Source organism: Neovison vison, chromosome 7, assembly GCF_020171115.1.
Source record: "Neovison vison isolate M4711 chromosome 7, ASM_NN_V1, whole genome shotgun sequence".
Classification (NCBI taxonomy): Eukaryota; Metazoa; Chordata; class Mammalia; order Carnivora; family Mustelidae; genus Neogale; species Neogale vison.
This window is the reverse complement of record NC_058097.1, coordinates 50,674,757-50,692,319: the sequence shown is the minus strand read 5'-3', so window position 1 is coordinate 50,692,319 and position 17,563 is coordinate 50,674,757. Positions and strand designations below refer to the sequence as shown.

The following is a 17,563-nucleotide window of genomic DNA, read 5'->3' as shown; positions in this document are numbered from 1 at the left end:
CTGCCTCTCTGTCTACTTGTAATCTCTCTCTGTCAAATAAATAAATAAAATCTTTAAAAATATATATATATTTCTATTTTCCTAAGTTTTTATTGATGAGTAAGATGTATTTGTGTAGTAAATTTCAGTGAACATATATGTTACAAATGACTTTCCCAGTTTATCGTGTTTTTTCCAACTCGGTTTATAGTCTTTTGGACAAATTGATCAATATTTTACGTTTTCTGGCTTTGATGTGATGATAAACTTTTTTTCCAGGCTTCAGGATTGTACAGTGTGTTTCTTTATTCCTTTGGCTATTTTTAAGGTTTCATTTGTTGCATTTACATTTTTAATCCACCTGGAATGTATTTATGTTCTAGGCCAATTTCTGGCCGCTCTCCCAGAAAACAATCAGGTGTTGCCTAGCAACCGCCACTTGGGTTGGAATTAGGCTTCTTTGAGGCGGAAAAACAGCTGCACACTCCCCCCCCCCGCCCCGTGGAAAGCAGCCTCGAGCGTTGCCTAGTAACCCTTTTCAGAGGACGTGATTGGACCCTTCACACGACCCTCCCCCTCCAATCTCCCCGCGCCAGAAAAAATTTAACTAGAAACCTAATCTTTCCGATAGAAAACTAGGGCAGCGTGTGCGTTGCATAGCAACCAGGTCTCCTGACCCTCCCACTGAGACCTGAGTCGGAACTGGCGCCTCGCTCAAAGATGGCGGCTGACTGCTCCTCTCTCAATATATGTCATTCCACATCCTGACAATGATTCAGTCTTCCCCGTAAGGCCCCCGAAGGGGTTCGCTATGCTCTTAATCTTGCACGCGGTGTGTACCAACGAGGATGGACACAGAACCAGCGCGCCCGGAATGCCCCGCACAAACATGGCCGCAGGCGCGTCGAGCGGAGGCACAAAGACATCCGGCGCCGCTGCACGCGCAGCGCAGGCGCACTTCCGCCCATCCCGCAGCTGCGGCGGCGGCGGTGGCAGCGGTGGCGGCTGCGGCGAGGGGCATGGTCCCCGGGTCGGAGGGCCCGGCCCGCGCCGGGGGCCTCGTGGCTGACGTGGTGTTTGTGATTGAGGGCACAGCCAACCTGGGGCCTTACTTTGAAGGGCTGCGCAAGCACTACCTGCTTCCGGCCATCGAGTGAGTCCCGTTTCCGCGACTTCCAGTCAGGCCCTCCGACTTTAGTTTTCCACGGTTTCTTGCCTGACCCCGACCTTTTGCCTCCGACCCTCACAGGTATTTTAATGGTGGTCCTCCTGCCGAGACGGACTTCGGGGGAGACGTGAGTCTTGGGACTCCTGGGTCTGAGGAAGGAGGAGCTGGGGACCGACTCCCGGGTCTGAGGGAGGAGGGAGCTGGGGACGGGACTCCCCGGTCTGAGGGAGGAGGGAGCCGGGACCGTACTCCTGGGTCCGAGGGAGGAGAGAGGAGGGAGCCGGGGATCGGACTCCTGGGTTTGAGGGAGGAGGGAGCTGGGGGTGGACTTCTGGGTCTGAGGGAGGAGGGAAGTGGACTGGGGTCCCGGGTGAAAAGTTCCTCTGTCCTCTCCTCCCAGTATGGGGGAACCCAGTACAGCCTCGTCGTGTTCAACACGGTGGACTGCGCTCCCGAGTCCTACGTACAGTGTCATGCTCCCACCAGCAGCGCCTATGAGTTTGTCACCTGGCTCGATGGCATTAAGTGAGCTTTTTCTTGTGCTTGCGGTGGGTTGGGGGACCCTGCGAGGGATCATGAGTGGATGGTGGCTTGGTTTGAGCTTCAGAAACCGTCCCTCACACTGGGTGGCTGAAAAGGCTGAGAGGGATTGTTTTTGTCCATAAGTCACTTCGCGGTGGGTTCTGGGTGCTCAGCGGTTTTGCCATCCTGTGTAGAAGTAGAAAAATCTTCCCAGTTTGGGAGGCCTGTTGAGCTCCAGCGCCCATCTGGTACTGTGGGGTCCTCCACGTTCTGCGTGATTCTCCATGTTCTTTGGGTGTTTCTCATCTGTACTCCAGTCTTCCTTTTTCAGCTGGGCCCTTTGAAGCCTGAGTGCGAGGCGGGGTGGGGCCTAGGCTAGGACAGATCCCTCTGTGCTTGGGATGGGACGTGGAATGTTCCCTTTGCTGGCCAGCGGGTGCAGACAGCCTGCGGTCAGATCACACAGCTAAAGCACGACAAAACTCGACTCAGAGGAGTCCCTGTTCCGTTTGCTAATGTAGTTTACCTCCTATTCCTTTGGGGTGGGGGGTGTTATAGTACATACTTATTTGTTGTATTATTTATTCTCAATTGTGTAATAGATTGTCCTAAAACTTAGTGGGTCCAGACCGTAAATGTTAATTATTCTGTGCCAGCTCTGTAAGTAAGGAATTCAGGACTGGCTCAGCAGATAGTTCTGGCTCAGGGTCCCCTGAGGTGGCTGTCATCCAGGGGCCTGGCCCATCCGTTGTCAAGGTGGCTCTCTCTGTGGCTGCGGAGTGGCCTCCTAGCGTGGCAGCAGGCTTCCCTCAGCAGCACAACAGAAGGAGCAAAGAGGAGGCTACGCGGGTTTTTATGATCAAGTTTTGGAAGTCACACAGCATTACCTCTGCCGCATTCTGTTTGGTATGGAAGTCAGTCCTGTTCAGTGCGGGGAGTGTGCGCGGAGATGAATGCCAAGGGTGTAAATACCACGAGGTGGGGGTCACTGGGGGGCACTGGCTACCAGGACTTTATAGGCATTCTTTAGGAGTTAAATGAGTTGGTGACCCCTTCAGACAGCACCTGGGATGTATTAAGTGCTGTGTTCGTGTTCGCTGTTGGTTCACATCTCGGTTTCTGGGTCGGTGAGTGGATGATGGCAGTCCGGATCTCTGTGGTCTTAGAGGATCAGAGGAGCTCATCTTCCTGCGGTGCCTTCATCCTGCCAGGCTCTGTGTTTGGTCTGTGGTTTGAGTTCACTGAAAGGTGCCGGTTAGTGGCTGCTGTTCTCTTCCTACATTTGTTCAGCACGTGCTTGCTGAGTGCCTGCTTGGTTCCAGACTGCATGTGCTGGACTGGGGGCTGCCTGTTTCCTGGGAAGTTGACACCCAAATTTGACCCCGCATGGTCATTTGAGCTGGTAATCGGGACGGAGTTGGCATTTCCTGATCTCAGGACTGTTGACACTTCAGGCTAAGCGATTCACTGTTGCAGAGGCTGTCCTGCACACTCCCAGGAGTTCAGTATTCTCCCTTGCCTCTAGCTACCAGGTGCCAGGAGCCACCTCCCAAGTTGTGACACAAAAATGTCACCAGACATGGTTGGATGTCCTCTGGGTGGCGAGTTGAGGGGACAGAACCCACCCCAGCTGAGAAGTACTGAGATAGATTGTTGTGAGACTTGGATAATGGTAATTTGGGGGCTCTTTGAGGCCCAAGTTCAAGTGTGATGTCCCTTAGGTGCCTAGCTCCGAGCACAGGGTCTGGCCTGATTTCTTCCTGGTGATCCTCGAAGCTGCAAGACCCAGCTCCGGTGTCCCTTCCTGTATGCTGGCAGGCACCCAGTCGCTCCCTCCTCTGCGCCTGCCACTCCTGGCCGTTGCCCTGTCACACTGCCCTGCCCATGCCTCTGAAGCGTGAACGTCTAGGTCCCTGGTGTCCCTTCTGCTTTTTTGTTGCCAGCTGGGGCCTGGCACCCAAAAGGCCTCAGGAGATCTTGACAGTAAATAAATGAGTGAAAGCCATGGAGAAGGTAATCACCAAGAAACCAAACATTCTGGTGGTGTTGACTTGTCAGGACACGCAGTTAAACCTCCTTATTTACAGCTTTCCGGGGCCCCCGGCCAGTTCGGAAGAACATGCTAGCCTTGATCTCAGGGTTGAGTTTGAGCCCCGTGATGGGCGTAGAGGGGACTTAAATAAGTAAATAAAAACTTTAAAAACATCTTAAAAATATTTAAGTAAATAAGTCTTTCCAAAGCGTGTGGAAGAGAAGAGGGAAATTCTTTCTGAGCACATGTGGCGCGTATCCACGCCTCCTCCTTAATCAACTTAGAATCAGCTTTATCCAAATGAAGGAGCTCTGTAGGCCGTGTGCTCACCTCAGAATCCTCCCAGTCAGCTGATAAACGTTGGCAGTGCTCATTGTTTCAGCAAGTCCTGTGTAACCATCTAAATTCACTTTCTGTGACTTCGCCGGCTGGTCTAGCACAGAGATCACAAAGAAAGTCTGTGGGATTTGTTCACACTCAGAGAAGAAATCTTATCTTCCCCCGGAACGTCCGTAACTTAAGGAACAAAGCATGTGATTTGTGAAACATCTTTGCTTTGGGAAGATTTATTTCTGCTGTTCCATTTCCTTTCTTTCAAGAGGGGCGGGGTTGGTTGTTTTTTGTTTGTTTGTTTGTTTGTTTTATCTCCTCCCCTACAGCAAATGACCCAGAATCAGAAAGAACAGGATAGAAGGAAAAGGAGCCCTGAGTGTTTTCTCCCTAGCACTGTGACTGTGTGTTCGTTCACTCATTCGTTCCTTCAACAGGTGAACAGGTGTTTGTGGAGCAAACTGTCCTGGGCGCTAATGTCTTGGGGATATAAGGCAGGCCACGTCCTGGCCCTCTTGGAGCTGGTGGTGTTCACAGCAGTGTGACTGGGCAGGCGGGTCAAGCCTGGTGGCTGTTCAGTCACTTATTTTGACCAGTACCTTGGGGGGCCTCCAAAGGCTCATTCCCCGTGAGGGTGGGCAGTGGAGACTGGGGTGTGGGGGATGGGATCGGCAAGAGGTGTGGGAAGCAGTAAGAGGCCGAGCCCATCCTTGGCACCAGGCACTGCCGTCTTACTTCGCGTGTGCACCGGTGAGGGCTTCGTTTGGAATTAAGGCTTATCGTAAACTTGATGGTATTCAAAATGTATTTTGGAATGGACCGGGTTTTATTTCCGCTCCCCATTTTTCCAGCCTTTCTCGTTTCTCAGACAAAATATGCGTTCCATAGCTCTCTGAGTGGGTAACAGGCAGCCTAGCTCTGGAAGAGAAAAGCCAGTTCAGGATCTCAAAGTGATTGGTCGATCACATGTTCCCTCATAAGTTGCTTTTTTTTAATTGTGATAAAATTCGCATAACAGAGCTGATTATTTTGAAGTGAGCAGTTCCATGGCATTTAGTGTGTGTACACTGGGCAGTCACATGGCCCCAAAACATTTTCACGCCCCTAAAGGGAGATCTGTACACGTGAAGCAGCTGCTCTGTATCTGTGTGTGTTGTGTGCCCCCACGCTCCCACCCCACAGCCTTCTGGCCAGGCCCAGCCAGGACACTTTTGGCTCCAAAAGCCTTGTGAAAATAGAAGTTTGATTTATTCGGGAACAGGAAGCTGTGGCAGGGCCGGTGCGGGGTCCGTTCTGTCACTGGGGGCTGCCTCCCAACCCTGGCCTTCCGTGCGGAACAATCTCAGTGGTAGGGAAGAGCAGGGCTGGGAGCAGGGGTGGGGGTAAGGAGCAGCAGTGGGGCCTGCGTGCCCGAAGAGGGAGAACGAAGGCTTCAGGGTCGCAGGGCCTAGAGTGAGAAGGGGGCAGAAGCCTGCAGCTGGTAAGAACTGGTGTGAGAACTTGGGAAGGGAGCAGCGGGTCAAGCTGCTGTGGCTCGTGCATCCAGGAGGCCCCGTGTGTCCTCGAGCACCTTGCACACAAGCTGGAGACGCCTTGGACTGACCGCTTGGTCCCCTTCACTGCAGGCTGCCCTGGCTCTGGGCGTCAGGTGCACTGTGGAGAGAAGCCTGACAGTCACGGCCTCCAGTGACATGGGATATGATTGAGGGTGCGCCCTAAAACCAGGTGGTCGCTGAGGCAGGCTTCCCGGAGAAGGGGATGCTGGGCTGGGGAAGTCATAGGATAGATAAGCAGGGATTTTCCTCCTGGGCCAGAAGAGGGGTGTGTGTGGTCACAGCAAACAGCACAGGCAAAAGACTGATTATGTGGCGGGGCACCTGGGTGGCTCAGTGGGTTGGGCCGCTGCCTTCGGCTCAGGTCATGATCTCAGGGTCCTGCAGGGAGTCTGCTTCCTCCTCTCTCTCTGCCTGCCTCTCTGCCTGCTTGTCATCTCTCTCTGTCAAATAAATAAATAAAATCTTTAAAAAAAAAAAAAACTGATTATGTGACAGAGTGCGGAGACCAGGGACATGGGAGGCATTCTGGATGGCTTGTACCAGAGGAGGATAGAACAGGAAGGTGGGCAGAGCCCCATGCGTGGAGGGCCCCAGATGCCCAGCTGAGAGCTTGGCTTTATTCTGATGTTAACGGACATGGTTGGGTTGGCAGCTCTTTGTTAGGTACATATGTGTGTACGTATGTAGGTAAATTCCATGCAGCGCACGGGGCTCGAACTCTGACCCAGAGATCAAGAGCTGTGCTCTATCGACTGAGCCAGCCCCACCCTCTCCTTTAGCCATTTTTTTTTTTTTAAGATTTTATTTATTTATTTGATAGGCAGAGATCTCAAGTAGACAGAGAGAGAGAGAGGAGGAAGCAGGCTCCCCGCTGAGCAGAGAGCCCGATGCGGGGTTCGATCCCAGGACCCCGAGATCATGACCCCAGCCGAAGGCAGAGGCTTTAACCCACTGAGCCACCCAGGCGCCCCAGCCATTTTTTTTTTTTTAAAGATTTATTTATTTATGGGGCACCTGGGTGGCTCAGTGGGTTAAGGCCTCTGCCTTCGGCTCAGGTCATGATCCCAGGGTCCTGGGATCGAGCCCCGCATTGGGCTCTCTTCTCGGCGGGGAACCTGCTTCCTCCTCTCTCTGCCTGCCTCTGCCTGCTTGTGATTTCTGTCAAATAAATAAATAAAATCTTTAAAAAAAATTATTTGCCAGAGATCGCAAGTAGGCAGAGAGGCAGGTGGGGGTCGGCGGGGGTGGGGGGGTAAGCAGGCTTCCCGCTGAGCAGAGAGCCCGATGTGGGGCTCGATCCCAGGACCCTGAGACCATGACCTGAGCCGAAGGCAGAGGCTTTAACCTGTCATCTGAGTCCCCCCAGGTGCCCCTATTCACCATCTTTCCTCCTGCTCTACTCTGTTAGCTTGCGGTCACTGTGCACACATGCACCTGTGGCGAGAGTCAGCTTCACAGCCCTGTGACGGGAAGAATCCCGGTGGCAGCAGCTGCACCACTCAGAGGCTGTCCCCCTGCCATGCCCCACATGGGCTGGGCTGGTCACTGGTGACCTGTCTGCATTTCCAATGGAAGGGAACCCTGAGTCTGTGTAGGAGTGTCCTGGGGATGCCAAAATGAAGTAGTAACTTTGAAGTAGTAACTGATCGGCTTAGGGTCACCTGGGGGGTCTCAGTCAGTTAAGCGTCTGACTTGGGCTCAGGTCATGACCCCAGGGTCCCAGATCGAGCATGGCTTACCTTGGGCTCCACGCTCAGTGGGGAACCTGCTTCTCCCTCTCCTACTCACTCTCTCAAGGAGCACTCACTCTCTCAAATAGGTAAATAAAATCTTAAGTTAAAAAAGAAAAAAAAAAAAAACTGGTTGGCTTAGGACCACAGAAAGGTAGTGACTCACAGTTTAGGATCCAGGAGCCCAGGATCAGGGTGTGGGCAGGGCCATGCTCCCTCTGGAGCCCGTAGGGGAAGATCTTTTTCTTGCAGCTTCTGGTGTCTCCACACAATCTTTGGCTGGTGGTAGTGTCACTCTGATCTCCATATGGCTTTCTCCCTCTTTCTTTACCTTTTCTTCCTTCTGAGCATGTCTGCTTCTATATCCACGCTTCCCTGTTTTGACCCTAAGGACATGGGCCACCCTTTGACCTCAGTGTAGTGTCCTTACCTCTGTAAATACCTGTTTCCAAGTAAGGTCACATTCTGGGATTATTCAGGGTTAGAACCTTCAACATCTCTTGGGGAGGGGGACACAATTCAACCCTTGACACTGGGAGGACAGAGGAGGCCCCCATATTGGCCTGGGAGGGTGGGCTAAGGCCAGAGCTGGCTTTAAAGGTGGAACACACAGCCCCGAGGGGAGGTGCATGGGACGAATTCATAGGCCAGGTGTCCTGGGCCTTCGCCTGTCCATGGTCTGGTAGGACCCACCCCCCCCCACCCCTGCGGGAGGGACTCAGTCAGAGGAGATGACAAACAGCCCTTGTCCACATTTGGTAGGCCTGGCGGCCTGTCAGCGCTGGGGATGGAGCAACTCCTCGGTGGCCCCATGCCCAGGTGCAGGGTGGAGGGTGGGGAGGAGGGTGATGTGAACTCAGGCTCTTTAGGTGTGGCGGAGTGGGGGGCTGGGAGGTTGCAGCCCTGGGTGCCACAGGGGACCCCAGGGCTGACAGCCTCACCCATTGTAGGTTCATGGGCGGGGGCGGCGAGAGCTGCAGCCTCATTGCAGAAGGCCTCAGCACGGCCCTGCAGCTCTTCGATGACTTCAAGAAGATGCGGGAGCAGATGTGAGTGTGCCCGGCCTGTGGGGGGCCCCCAGTGCCTGTTCCCATCTGGCTTTGTCTGCTGCGGGACTCCACCCACTGCCTCCTGCCCTGGAAAGCACTCCAGGCAGGAGCCAGACAGTGTCCCCTGGCCAGTGCCTGGTCTTGGTGTCCTCACTGGGAAGAGGAACCTGCTCTGGATCTGCCTCCTGCTTTCCTTACCTGCTGGGCAACTCAGAGGGAATCAGGAATGTCTTTGGGCCTCAATGTTCTCTTCTGTGAAGTGGGGCCATTCCTCCTGACTTCCTGTAGGGTGGAGTACTTGCCCTCAGCTGGGGCTGGTCTGTCCCTTTCCGGGGCCTCTGTTGTTACCTGCTCCAAGTCTTTCCTTCTCCCTGGCAGCGGCCAGACACATCGAGTCTGCCTCCTTATCTGTAACTCGCCCCCATACCTGCTCCCGGCCGTCGAGAGCACCACGTACTCTGGGTACACGACGGAGAGTCTCGTGCAGAAGATAGGGGAGGTGAGGACTCTTGAGTCTGAGGGAGGAGCTCCGGGAGGAGGGGCCTGGGGTCTGCGGAGCTGCGAGCCCCTCTGCTACTCCTTTGGAAGATCTATAACCCAGAGGCCCACGGGTCAGCTAATACAGGCCCAGGGTCCCTTGGCTCAGAGCCTGATGGGAGTTTTGCTTCAGAACCCAGAAGGTGTGGTAGCCTGGGGGTCTCCTGACAGCCCTGCCCTGACTGCGCCTCTTTCCTCCTGCAGCAAGGGATCCACTTCTCCATAGTGTCTCCCCGGAAACTGCCTGCCCTGAGGCTGCTATTCGAGAAGGCAGCTCCCCCTGCCTTGCTGGAGCCGCTGCAGCCACCAACAGACGTGAGCCAGGACCCCCGGCACATGGTGCTGGTGCGGGGGCTCGTGCTGCCAGGTGAGGCCCGAGTGCCTGCAGTGGAGCGACTGGGGGTGCCCCCCCCAGCTCTCTCTGACGTAGATTTCTCTCCCCTCTCTAATCCCTTCACATGGGACTCGGTCGTCCATCCTTTGCTCTCAGTTGGGGGTGGTTCGGCCCCAGGCCCCCTCCAGCCAAAGCAGCCTGTCCCCCTGCCTCCAGCTGCACCCTCGGGCACCTCGCTCTCAGCAGCCCCTCAGCAGTCTCTTCCCCCTGTCCCCCAGCAGTATCAGGTATGGACGTGGCTAGGGAGGGGACGTGTTCCTGGGGCCTTGTGGGAGAGACCTAGCTGGATGTTGGGGTTTATGGGGTAATGGGGAGTCTCCACTGGGACCCAAGGGTGGGTGGGACTCTTAGGGCCAGAGAATCACATCCCTCTGCAGGGATGGGAGTCACCCTGCGTGATGTGATGGCCAGGATAGCTATCCCTTGGGTGGGTGCAGTGGTGTGACCCCATGGGACACTTGGACTGGAGTGCGTGGTCCTCATCACCTTCCACCCCCAGGTCCCTGGGAACCTGAGTGCAGCTCAGGTGGCGGCCCAGAATGCAGTGGAAGCTGCCAAGAACCAGAAGGCAGGGCTGGGCCCACGCTGTGAGTCCCGAGGTGGGGACATGGGGTGGGCTCGGATCAGCCGGGCCTCTCTGCACATCTGTCCCCACCTTTTCTCTTGGTCTCTTCTGCAGTCTCACCCATTAACCCTCTCCAGCAAGCTGCTCCAGGAGTGGGTCCCCCCTTCAGCCAGGCCCCGGCCCCACCTCTGCCGCCGGGGCCCCCTGGCGCCCCCAAGCCACCCCCTGCTTCCCAGCCCAGCCTGGTCTCCACTGTGGCTCCTGGCCCAGGCCTGGCCCCCCCTGCACAACCTGGGGCACCGTCCATGGTAGGCACTTGCACACCTGCCCCGCTGTCTTACTCCCCCCAGCTGTTTACAGAGACAAGGCTGAGCAGTTTGCCTTCCTGAGGAGGGTGTGAGGGCACATGGGTCTCATCCTGGGTCCTCAGGGCTTCTGGGGGCTTGTGCCACAGACAACTGAGGCAGGAAGGTTTGGCTCCAGTGGGTGAGGACTGTTCAGAGGACCCCAGGAGATTCTGGGAGTTGGAGCGTCACGGGTCCTTAGAGTCCTCAGATCTTCCAGAGTCAGAGCATTTGTGGTCCCAGGCACCGTCGGGTGGTGTCGAGAAGGAGCCTGAGTTCCAGTCTTCCTGCTGGTCTGTCTATCTCTTGGGTCGCTCCTCCCAGGAGACGGTCTGACCCAGCTCCACTGCCCTCCTTGCTCCCCTCCGGCAGGCGGGCTCTGTGGCCCCTGGCGGGGTAAGTGGCCCTTCCCCGGCCCAGCTCGGGGCCCCGGCCCTTGGGGGGCAGCAGTCGGTCTCCAACAAACTCCTGGCCTGGAGCGGGGTCCTCGAGTGGCAGGAGGTAAGTAGCTCGAAGAGTCGCGGGGACCTCACGGCCTGTTTGGATGCGGGGCTGGGCTGGGTCCCTGTGGGACTGTGGCACTTGGGGTCCTGAGGAGAGTCTCAAGGAAGCCTTGAATTCAGGATGAAGGAGGTAGTAAGGATTGTGTTGTAAGTTCAGAACTTAAAAGTCTCAGATTCGGGGCGTGATGGGCTTGAGGGGATCAGGGCAGGGAGGGGACAAAGGTTGCAGGACCGCTGGTCTGGAGGAGGGGCCCAGGGCTCGTGGGACTTGAGCTGGGGCAGGTCCTAAGCTCTGGGGGCCCCCAGGGTAGGACAGGAGAGGTTGAGAGGCCCAGGCTTTGGGGCCCTTCTCGCCATGACATGTGCTGCTTTTCCACTCAGAAACCCAAACCTGCCTCCGTGGACGCCAACACCAAACTGACCCGGTCACTGCCGTGCCAGGTCTACGTGAATCACGGCGAGAACTTGTAGGTGACAGACGGTAGGGCCGGGGCCGGGTGGGGCCAGGCTTGCAGCCTGCTGACGCCTCTCCCCCCTCACCCCCAGGAAGACGGAGCAGTGGCCCCAGAAACTGATCATGCAGCTTATCCCGCAGCAGCTGCTGGTGAGTGGCCCAAGGGGGCACCGCCCGCGCCTCCGGTCAGCTGGTCATGTTCTCTTCCCTCGTCCCCTCCCTGCCCCGCACCTGCCTCCATCCCTGCTCCTCCCTTCCCCACGCCACACGCTGGCCCCTGTGTCTCCTGCAGACCACCCTGGGCCCTTTGTTCCGGAACTCAAGGATGGTGCAGTTCCACTTCACTAACAAGGACCTGGAGTCCCTGAAAGGCCTCTACCGCATCATGGGCAACGGCTTTGTGAGTCCGGCACAGGGCAGGCCACGGGCACCTGTGGAGCTTCTAGAACCAACGGGGCTGGGGTGCCCCTCCCCCTCCTCCTGAGGGGTGACTGGGGCGCGTCCTCCGCCAGGCTGGCTGCGTGCACTTCCCCCACACGGCCCCCTGCGAGGTGCGCGTGCTCATGCTGCTCTACTCGTCCAAGAAGAAGATCTTCATGGGCCTCATCCCCTACGACCAGAGCGGCTTCGTCAACGGCATCCGACAGGTCATTACCAACCACAAGCAAGTCCAGCAGCAGAAGCTGGAGCAGCAGCGCGGGGTGAGTGACCAGGGCCCTCTCCCCCTGGGACCCGCCCCTGCCCCCACCCTCCTGGGTGTCCCTCCTGGGCTGAGACCTGGCCACCTGGGTTCAGTTCCTTCCCCACATGTTCTCTCGATCTTTGTATGCCTTTTTCACTGTCTGCAGCGAATCTCTGAGGCCCAGCCCTGCTTCTTGGGGGCTTGGGAGAGTTAGGTGTGCCTCCCAGACCACCCACTCCCAAAGAACATCGCTAGCTCCCGACGGGTTCCCTTTCAGGGTTCAGAAGGCTCCCCCTGCCCAAACACAGGGCCCCTACTCCCAATGCCACCCCCAGTCACTGACCTGCTCCCTGTCCCACACAGATGGGGGCACAGCAGGCACCCCCTGGGCTGGGCCCCATTCTGGAGGACCAAGCGAGACCCTCACAGAATCTGGTGAGGAGAGGGCTGGTGGGGTCAGGGCCAGGGCGGGGGAGACCCCCAAGGAACACTGTCATTTTGACCTGACCTTGGAGGCCAAGAAGTCTGGGGAATCTGCTTTGTCCCTTACCCCCAACTCTCCCCACCAGCTCCAGCTCCGCCCACCACAACCCCAGCCTCAGGGCACTGTGGGAGCCTCCGCAGCCTCAGGACAGCCCCAGCCCCAAGGTGCTGCCCAGGCCCCCCCAGGCGCCCCCCAAGGCCCTCCTGGAGCAGCCCCCGGCCCTCCCCCTCCCGGACCCATCCTCCGGCCTCAGAACCCTGGGGCCAACCCCCAACTGCGGAGTCTCCTCCTCAACCCACCTCCGGTGAGACTTGGGGGTGGGGGGCAGATGGGAGTCATGGGGCTGCGCCCTGGGCCCTGATGGTTCTGGTCCTTTTGTTTGGGAAGAAGGAGGTTGGCTTTGATCAGAGGGTGTGAATAGAGCCCTGCCAAGGGGTCCAGGCAGTCTGGCTCTTCTGTTTGTCTGACATGGGCTTCTGCTAAGATTCCTTTGAAGAAAGACCCCCTCCCCACCTCCCATAGCCACTGGGAGAGATGTTCTCTGAGTAGCTTCTGTGCAAGAGGTTGCTCCATGGGGTGGGGACTCTGAGCCACTTTCTTTGTTCTCGCAGCCCCAGACCGGGGTGCCTGCACCCCAAGCGTCCCTCCACCACCTCCAGCCACCGGGGGCTCCTGCACTGTTGCCCCCACCACACCAGGGTCTGGGGCAACCCCAGCTGGGGCCCCCCCTCCTGCACCCACCGCCTGCCCAGTCCTGGCCCACACAGCTTCCCCCGAGAGCTCCACTGCCAGGTAAGGAGGTCCCCGGGGAGGGCAGGGGTCTGGACCGACTGTCCCAGCAGCCCCTGGGCTAGAGCCTCAAGACCAAGGGCTCCTTGGGAACTGAAGGCTGGGATTCAAGAATGGTAGCTGGTTCCCCCCACCCCAGGGTTCTTGGGAGGCTCTGAGGGCTCCTGGAAAATACAGCCCAGGGGGTCAAGACCTAGTGGGGCAAGATCTTTTTGTGATTTCTTTCCTGTGTGTCCCGGGGTTGATGGGAAACATAGTCTTAGGGTCAGAGAAGTAGTTTGGGGGATGGGCTCCTAAAGGCTCATGGGAATCAGCACATTTGTGACCAGACGGGGCCAGAAGGTCCCTCTGATGGGTCTCCCTGGGGCTTCCTAGGAAAGGTATTACCTTGGGTTCCCAGAGGAAGAGGGAGGAAGCAGGTCCAGGGCCCTCTAGGGCCCCAGGGACTACTGGGAGATGCAGTCCCTTCCCCACTGCCCCCCAGGTCAGATGCTGCTGAGCGGGGGTCCCCGGGGCCCGGTTCCCCAGCCGGGCCTGCAGCCCAGCGTCATGGAGGACGACATCCTCATGGATCTCATCTGAACCCCCGACACCCAATAAAGTTCCTTTTAACACACGCCCCGGCTCCCGTCACTGACGTCCCCCAGGACTGGGCAGGAGGAGACCTGGGGGAGACCTCTCTGTCCTTGTTCTTGCTTCAGCAGATGTCCCTGAGGCTCTGGGCTGGTGACGCCTGGGCCCCCGCAGTGAGTCAGGCAGTCTGGTGCAGCCCGGCTTTGGGCCGGGGTGGGCGGGACGTGGAGGCAGGCAGGCAGAGCTCACAGGGCTGTGCGCCCTCGAGGAGATAGGGCAGGTTCCCAGAAGAGGCCTCTGAGCCAGCTGGGCTCAGCAGTCCGGGAGGAGACGCGGGAGTCGACGAGGCCGAGAAGGAAGGCAGGTGGTGATCTAGGTGCGGGCACAGTAGAAGCAAATGTGTGGGGGCAGGAGAAGGCTTGGGGTGTTCAGAGGTGCAAGCCCAGCAGGAGGAAGGAGGGACCCGGAGAGGCGGGCAGGTGCCAGGTTGGGAGGAGGCTCGGGTTCCAAACTGAGTGGCTCAAGGTTTGTCCTGAGGACGCAAGAGAGCCAGGGGAGGCCACGCGCAGGGCACTGGTCTGGGCTAGCTGGCTGGCAGGGCCTCTGGACTGTCGAGTGCAGTGGGACAAGACAAGGCCAGGAATGCAGGGGGGAGGCCGGGGTGGTGGCCTGGGGAGGGGAGAGGCTGGTGGAACAGCTGGACCAAGTCAGGGGGCAAGAGGGGCGAGTCTGGGGACTTAGCATGCCATGCAGAGGAATTGGGGGTGAAGAGGTAGGGTCAGGGTCGGCCTCGTGTCCTGGCCTGGGTGCTGGTAGATGGTGGAGCTTCCTGCATGAGGGTCCCGGAGGAGGGAGCGGCAGTGAGTGCGCACAGTCCGGGGAGTGTCCCAAGTGACAGAGGATGTGTTGGGAGTTCAGAAGTGTTGTTAGGAGACAGGGTATGTTTGATTGTTGGAGTCACTGGAGTGGACAAGATCACACGTGATGAGAGACTGGCCCCGGGTCCCAGAGATGGACCTTCCCGGGCTTTGGGTGGGGTGGACAGTGGGGCAGTCCCTGAGACGGAAAACATGGTAGGTGTTAGGTTTGGGACGTGGCAAGGCAAGAATGTCCTCAGGGACATCCGGGTTGGGGGCAGCTGGCTATGGACAGGATGTGGAGTGCAGGGACGGTCCCATCCCGGGGCAGGGAGTTCACTGTTGTCAGACTCTAGACTAGCTTCGCTTGGCGCGTGGTCCAAGCCTGGACCACCAGCATCCGCACCTTTTGGGATGCCAGCTAACATCCGATTCCCGAGCCCCATTTCAGGAGAGAGGTTGCAATCTGGTGGCTTGTGGGCCACTCTGCAGATGATGTTTTGTTTGGCCTTCCCTGTGTTAGCATATGTAGCATTTTTTCCTAACGAGTTAGTTGTAAAAATCAGGATACTTTACACACACACACACACACACACTCTCCCTTTCTGTCTCTCGCACACACACGTACACACACACTCCTCATACACACATGCACACACACCCAATCTGCCGCCTTCGCTTCTCTTGACAAGTCAGAAGTTCTGGCACCTCTGGGCCCGCCCTTCTGCCTAGCAACACTGGGCTGGAGCTGTCCCTTCCAGTGGGGCGTGTGCTCTCCGGTTTCGCCACAGTCCCCACCACTCCCATTTGGCTCCCCCACCGGGAGGCAGAGGGTCATTGCCTTTGGGCTTGTGCTGTGGTTGTTCCTTGGTAGCATCCAGAGGCAAGTGAAATCTTTCTTGTACCCATGTCTCTATCAAAAGTGGCAAAACGAAAGAGAGACCGAGAGGGCCACGTGTTTCGAGAAAAATGGGAGCGAGCGTATTTCTTTGTGGAAGTGAAGAGCATGCCTATGTGTTTAATATGCAAAAAAATCGTATCTGTGTTGAAAGAGTACAACCTGAGACGTCATTACGAATCAAAGCACAGTAAGAGCTTCGACCAGTACACAGAACAGATGCGAGATGCAATCCTCAGTGAGCTGAAAAAGGGCCTCAAGGGTCAGTAGGGTTTGCTCCGGGAAGGACGCAGGTCCGAGAGGCAGTGTGGCTGCAGAGCGCAGTTTGAGTCTCGAGCTCAGCACAGCCCGGGCGCAAAAGCCTTGCAGCGATGGCGGGTTTGTAAAGGAGCGGGACGGCGGCTCCTGGACGGACGTGCCTGCCCGTTGACACTGTCCCTTCGGCCTGACGGGCATTGCACTGCGCCATGAGTCGAAGATGAAACCAGAAGATTTACAAGTCCAGTTGCTTGAGTCGACTCTGTCGTGGCCTTCTCTGTCATTGCTCATGAACTCTGACCACCCGGTTAGCTTTATTTATTTGTGGTATGAAGAATTTGGATGCGACTGAAGAAGTCTGTGACACGGTGCCCAGGCAGGCCCGACACTGGGAGATGGGCTATTTTGGGTGTGTAATGACAGAAATACTCACACAGACTGACGAGAATTCCTAAGCTCAGTCGCAGGCCGTTGTAGCTAACGATCTGCATCACAGGGGACCTTGTCAGGACACCTCCATCCCAGGAGGCAGCGCTCTGCGAGGACGCAAGTCAGCTCGTTGCCTCGATCACCAGGAATTGAATTGTGTTCAGAAGGGACACAGAACACATTGCGGATGTCCTCAGCATGCTCCTGTGCTTCAACCACGGGCAGGTGGACGGTGACCTTGACCCAATGTATTTGACAGAAGCTTTGTGACCTGGTCGTCACGTGATGGTGTGGAAGGGATCCGCACTGTTGAAATCTGTAGACTTGGTTCATCTGCAATGAGACAGAAGCCACACCTGGTTCCCCTGAGAAGGTCGGTCAAAGACTTTTGGTCGAGGCTACAACCCCCCACCCCCACCCTCCGAACACTAGTTCTCTGCAAAGACGTTCACAAACAGCTACTTGAATGTATGACCGTTTGCCAGGTTCTGGCAAAAACAGGGAAGCCACTGGCAAGGAACAGTTCCTTCACTGCAGTTGGTTTTCAGAAACAAAACATGTGGCCTGGACCATATTCACCCAGCTGGTGGGGCTTGAGACCAAATTCCCCCAAAGGCTCTCCACCTCCAGACTTCATGAAAATGAACTAGCACTGTCCAATTTGCCTCTGTCGGTTACTGTCGATCGTTTGCAGATCACAGGCAGCGCCCACTTTGAACTACAGGGCGCAAGGGGGCGGGGTCCCAACCGGGAGGTCACGCCCCTACCCCGGCCTCCTACAGTGGTCTTGATTCACGGGCTTTGGAGATGCCCGCGCTTGTAAACCGCTGTTTTCCGTTACAGAATTGATTCAAAGTACATAACCGTTCGCAGTTAAGGATTCAGGGTTGAATTCTAAACTGCTCATCCCAACGTGACAACCAAGGCCTGACGCTGACCTCTTGGTGTAGAAAGGGGTGAGGTCTGGCTTCAAAATCAAAGGGGCAAAAGAATTATGAAAGAGAAAATTTTAATAATTAAATATTTCTATTTTTCAATTTGTATTTTTTCAATTTTGAATTTGAAATATAAACTCCAGTATCATCCATGTTTGTATTCTGTTCCATGCATTCACCATCGTGCAGTAAAAATACAATTTGATGATAATTCTGGCCGTCGACTTTTCTGCTGCCTGGCTAGTTCACTCATTTATGTGGCCTGCCTGGCTCCTGTCGGCATTCGAGTTTAGTGTCCCTGCCGTGGCACTGCTGCACAGAATCTGGGGGCGGGAAGGAGGCTGGGAATCGCCATTTTAACGAGCCCCCCAGGTGGCCCTCGTGTAGGCGAAAGATGGAGCAGGAGATGCTGGAGGTGGTCCCAGGGCAGGTGGGTGGCGTTTCCCAGGCAGTGTGTGGAGCAGGAGTTTTTGAAAACTCGACTTCAGAGACCAG

At 56.6% G+C, this 17,563-nt stretch overlaps 1 protein-coding gene across 3 annotated transcripts; it reads left to right on the top strand.

Annotated features, from left to right (window-relative positions):
• The first annotated feature begins 948 nt into the window (after positions 1 to 948).
• MED25 (mediator complex subunit 25) lies at positions 949 to 17,220 on the top strand. 3 transcript variants are annotated; one of them, XM_044256834.1, is made up of 18 exons: positions 950 to 1,132; positions 1,229 to 1,274; positions 1,548 to 1,672; positions 8,268 to 8,366; positions 8,745 to 8,865; positions 9,108 to 9,270; positions 9,394 to 9,524; positions 9,797 to 9,884; positions 9,977 to 10,170; positions 10,579 to 10,707; positions 11,091 to 11,176; positions 11,256 to 11,313; positions 11,456 to 11,563; positions 11,676 to 11,864; positions 12,209 to 12,280; positions 12,415 to 12,633; positions 12,941 to 13,121; positions 15,472 to 17,220. In XM_044256834.1, the coding sequence occupies exons 1-18, from the start codon at positions 999 to 1,001 to the stop codon at positions 15,714 to 15,716; spliced, it is 2,388 nt and encodes a 795-aa protein (XP_044112769.1). In that variant the 5' UTR covers positions 950 to 998; the 3' UTR covers positions 15,717 to 17,220. The 3 variants fall into 3 exon arrangements, with proteins under 3 accessions (XP_044112770.1, XP_044112769.1, XP_044112771.1); XM_044256836.1 differs by lacking the exon at positions 15,472 to 17,220 and adding an exon at positions 13,603 to 13,735 and having other exon boundaries at positions 951 to 1,132; XM_044256835.1 differs by lacking the exon at positions 12,209 to 12,280 and having other exon boundaries at positions 949 to 1,132.
• Positions 17,221 to 17,563: the final 343 nt, after the last annotated feature.

What these genes read in the sequence shown, in the direction of transcription:
- MED25 (XM_044256834.1), top strand. Translation starts at nt 999, where the DNA reads ATGGTCCCCGGGTCGGAGGGCCCGGCCCGCGCCGGGGGCCTCGTGGCT. An exon ending in GGCAGGGCTGGGCCCACGCT is followed by an intron (nt 9,885 to 9,976) that starts GTGAGTCCCGAG and finishes TCTCTTCTGCAG; the next exon opens with TCTCACCCATTAACCCTCTC. An exon ending in GTGAATCACGGCGAGAACTT is followed by an intron (nt 11,177 to 11,255) that starts GTAGGTGACAGA and finishes CCTCACCCCCAG; the next exon opens with GAAGACGGAGCAGTGGCCCC.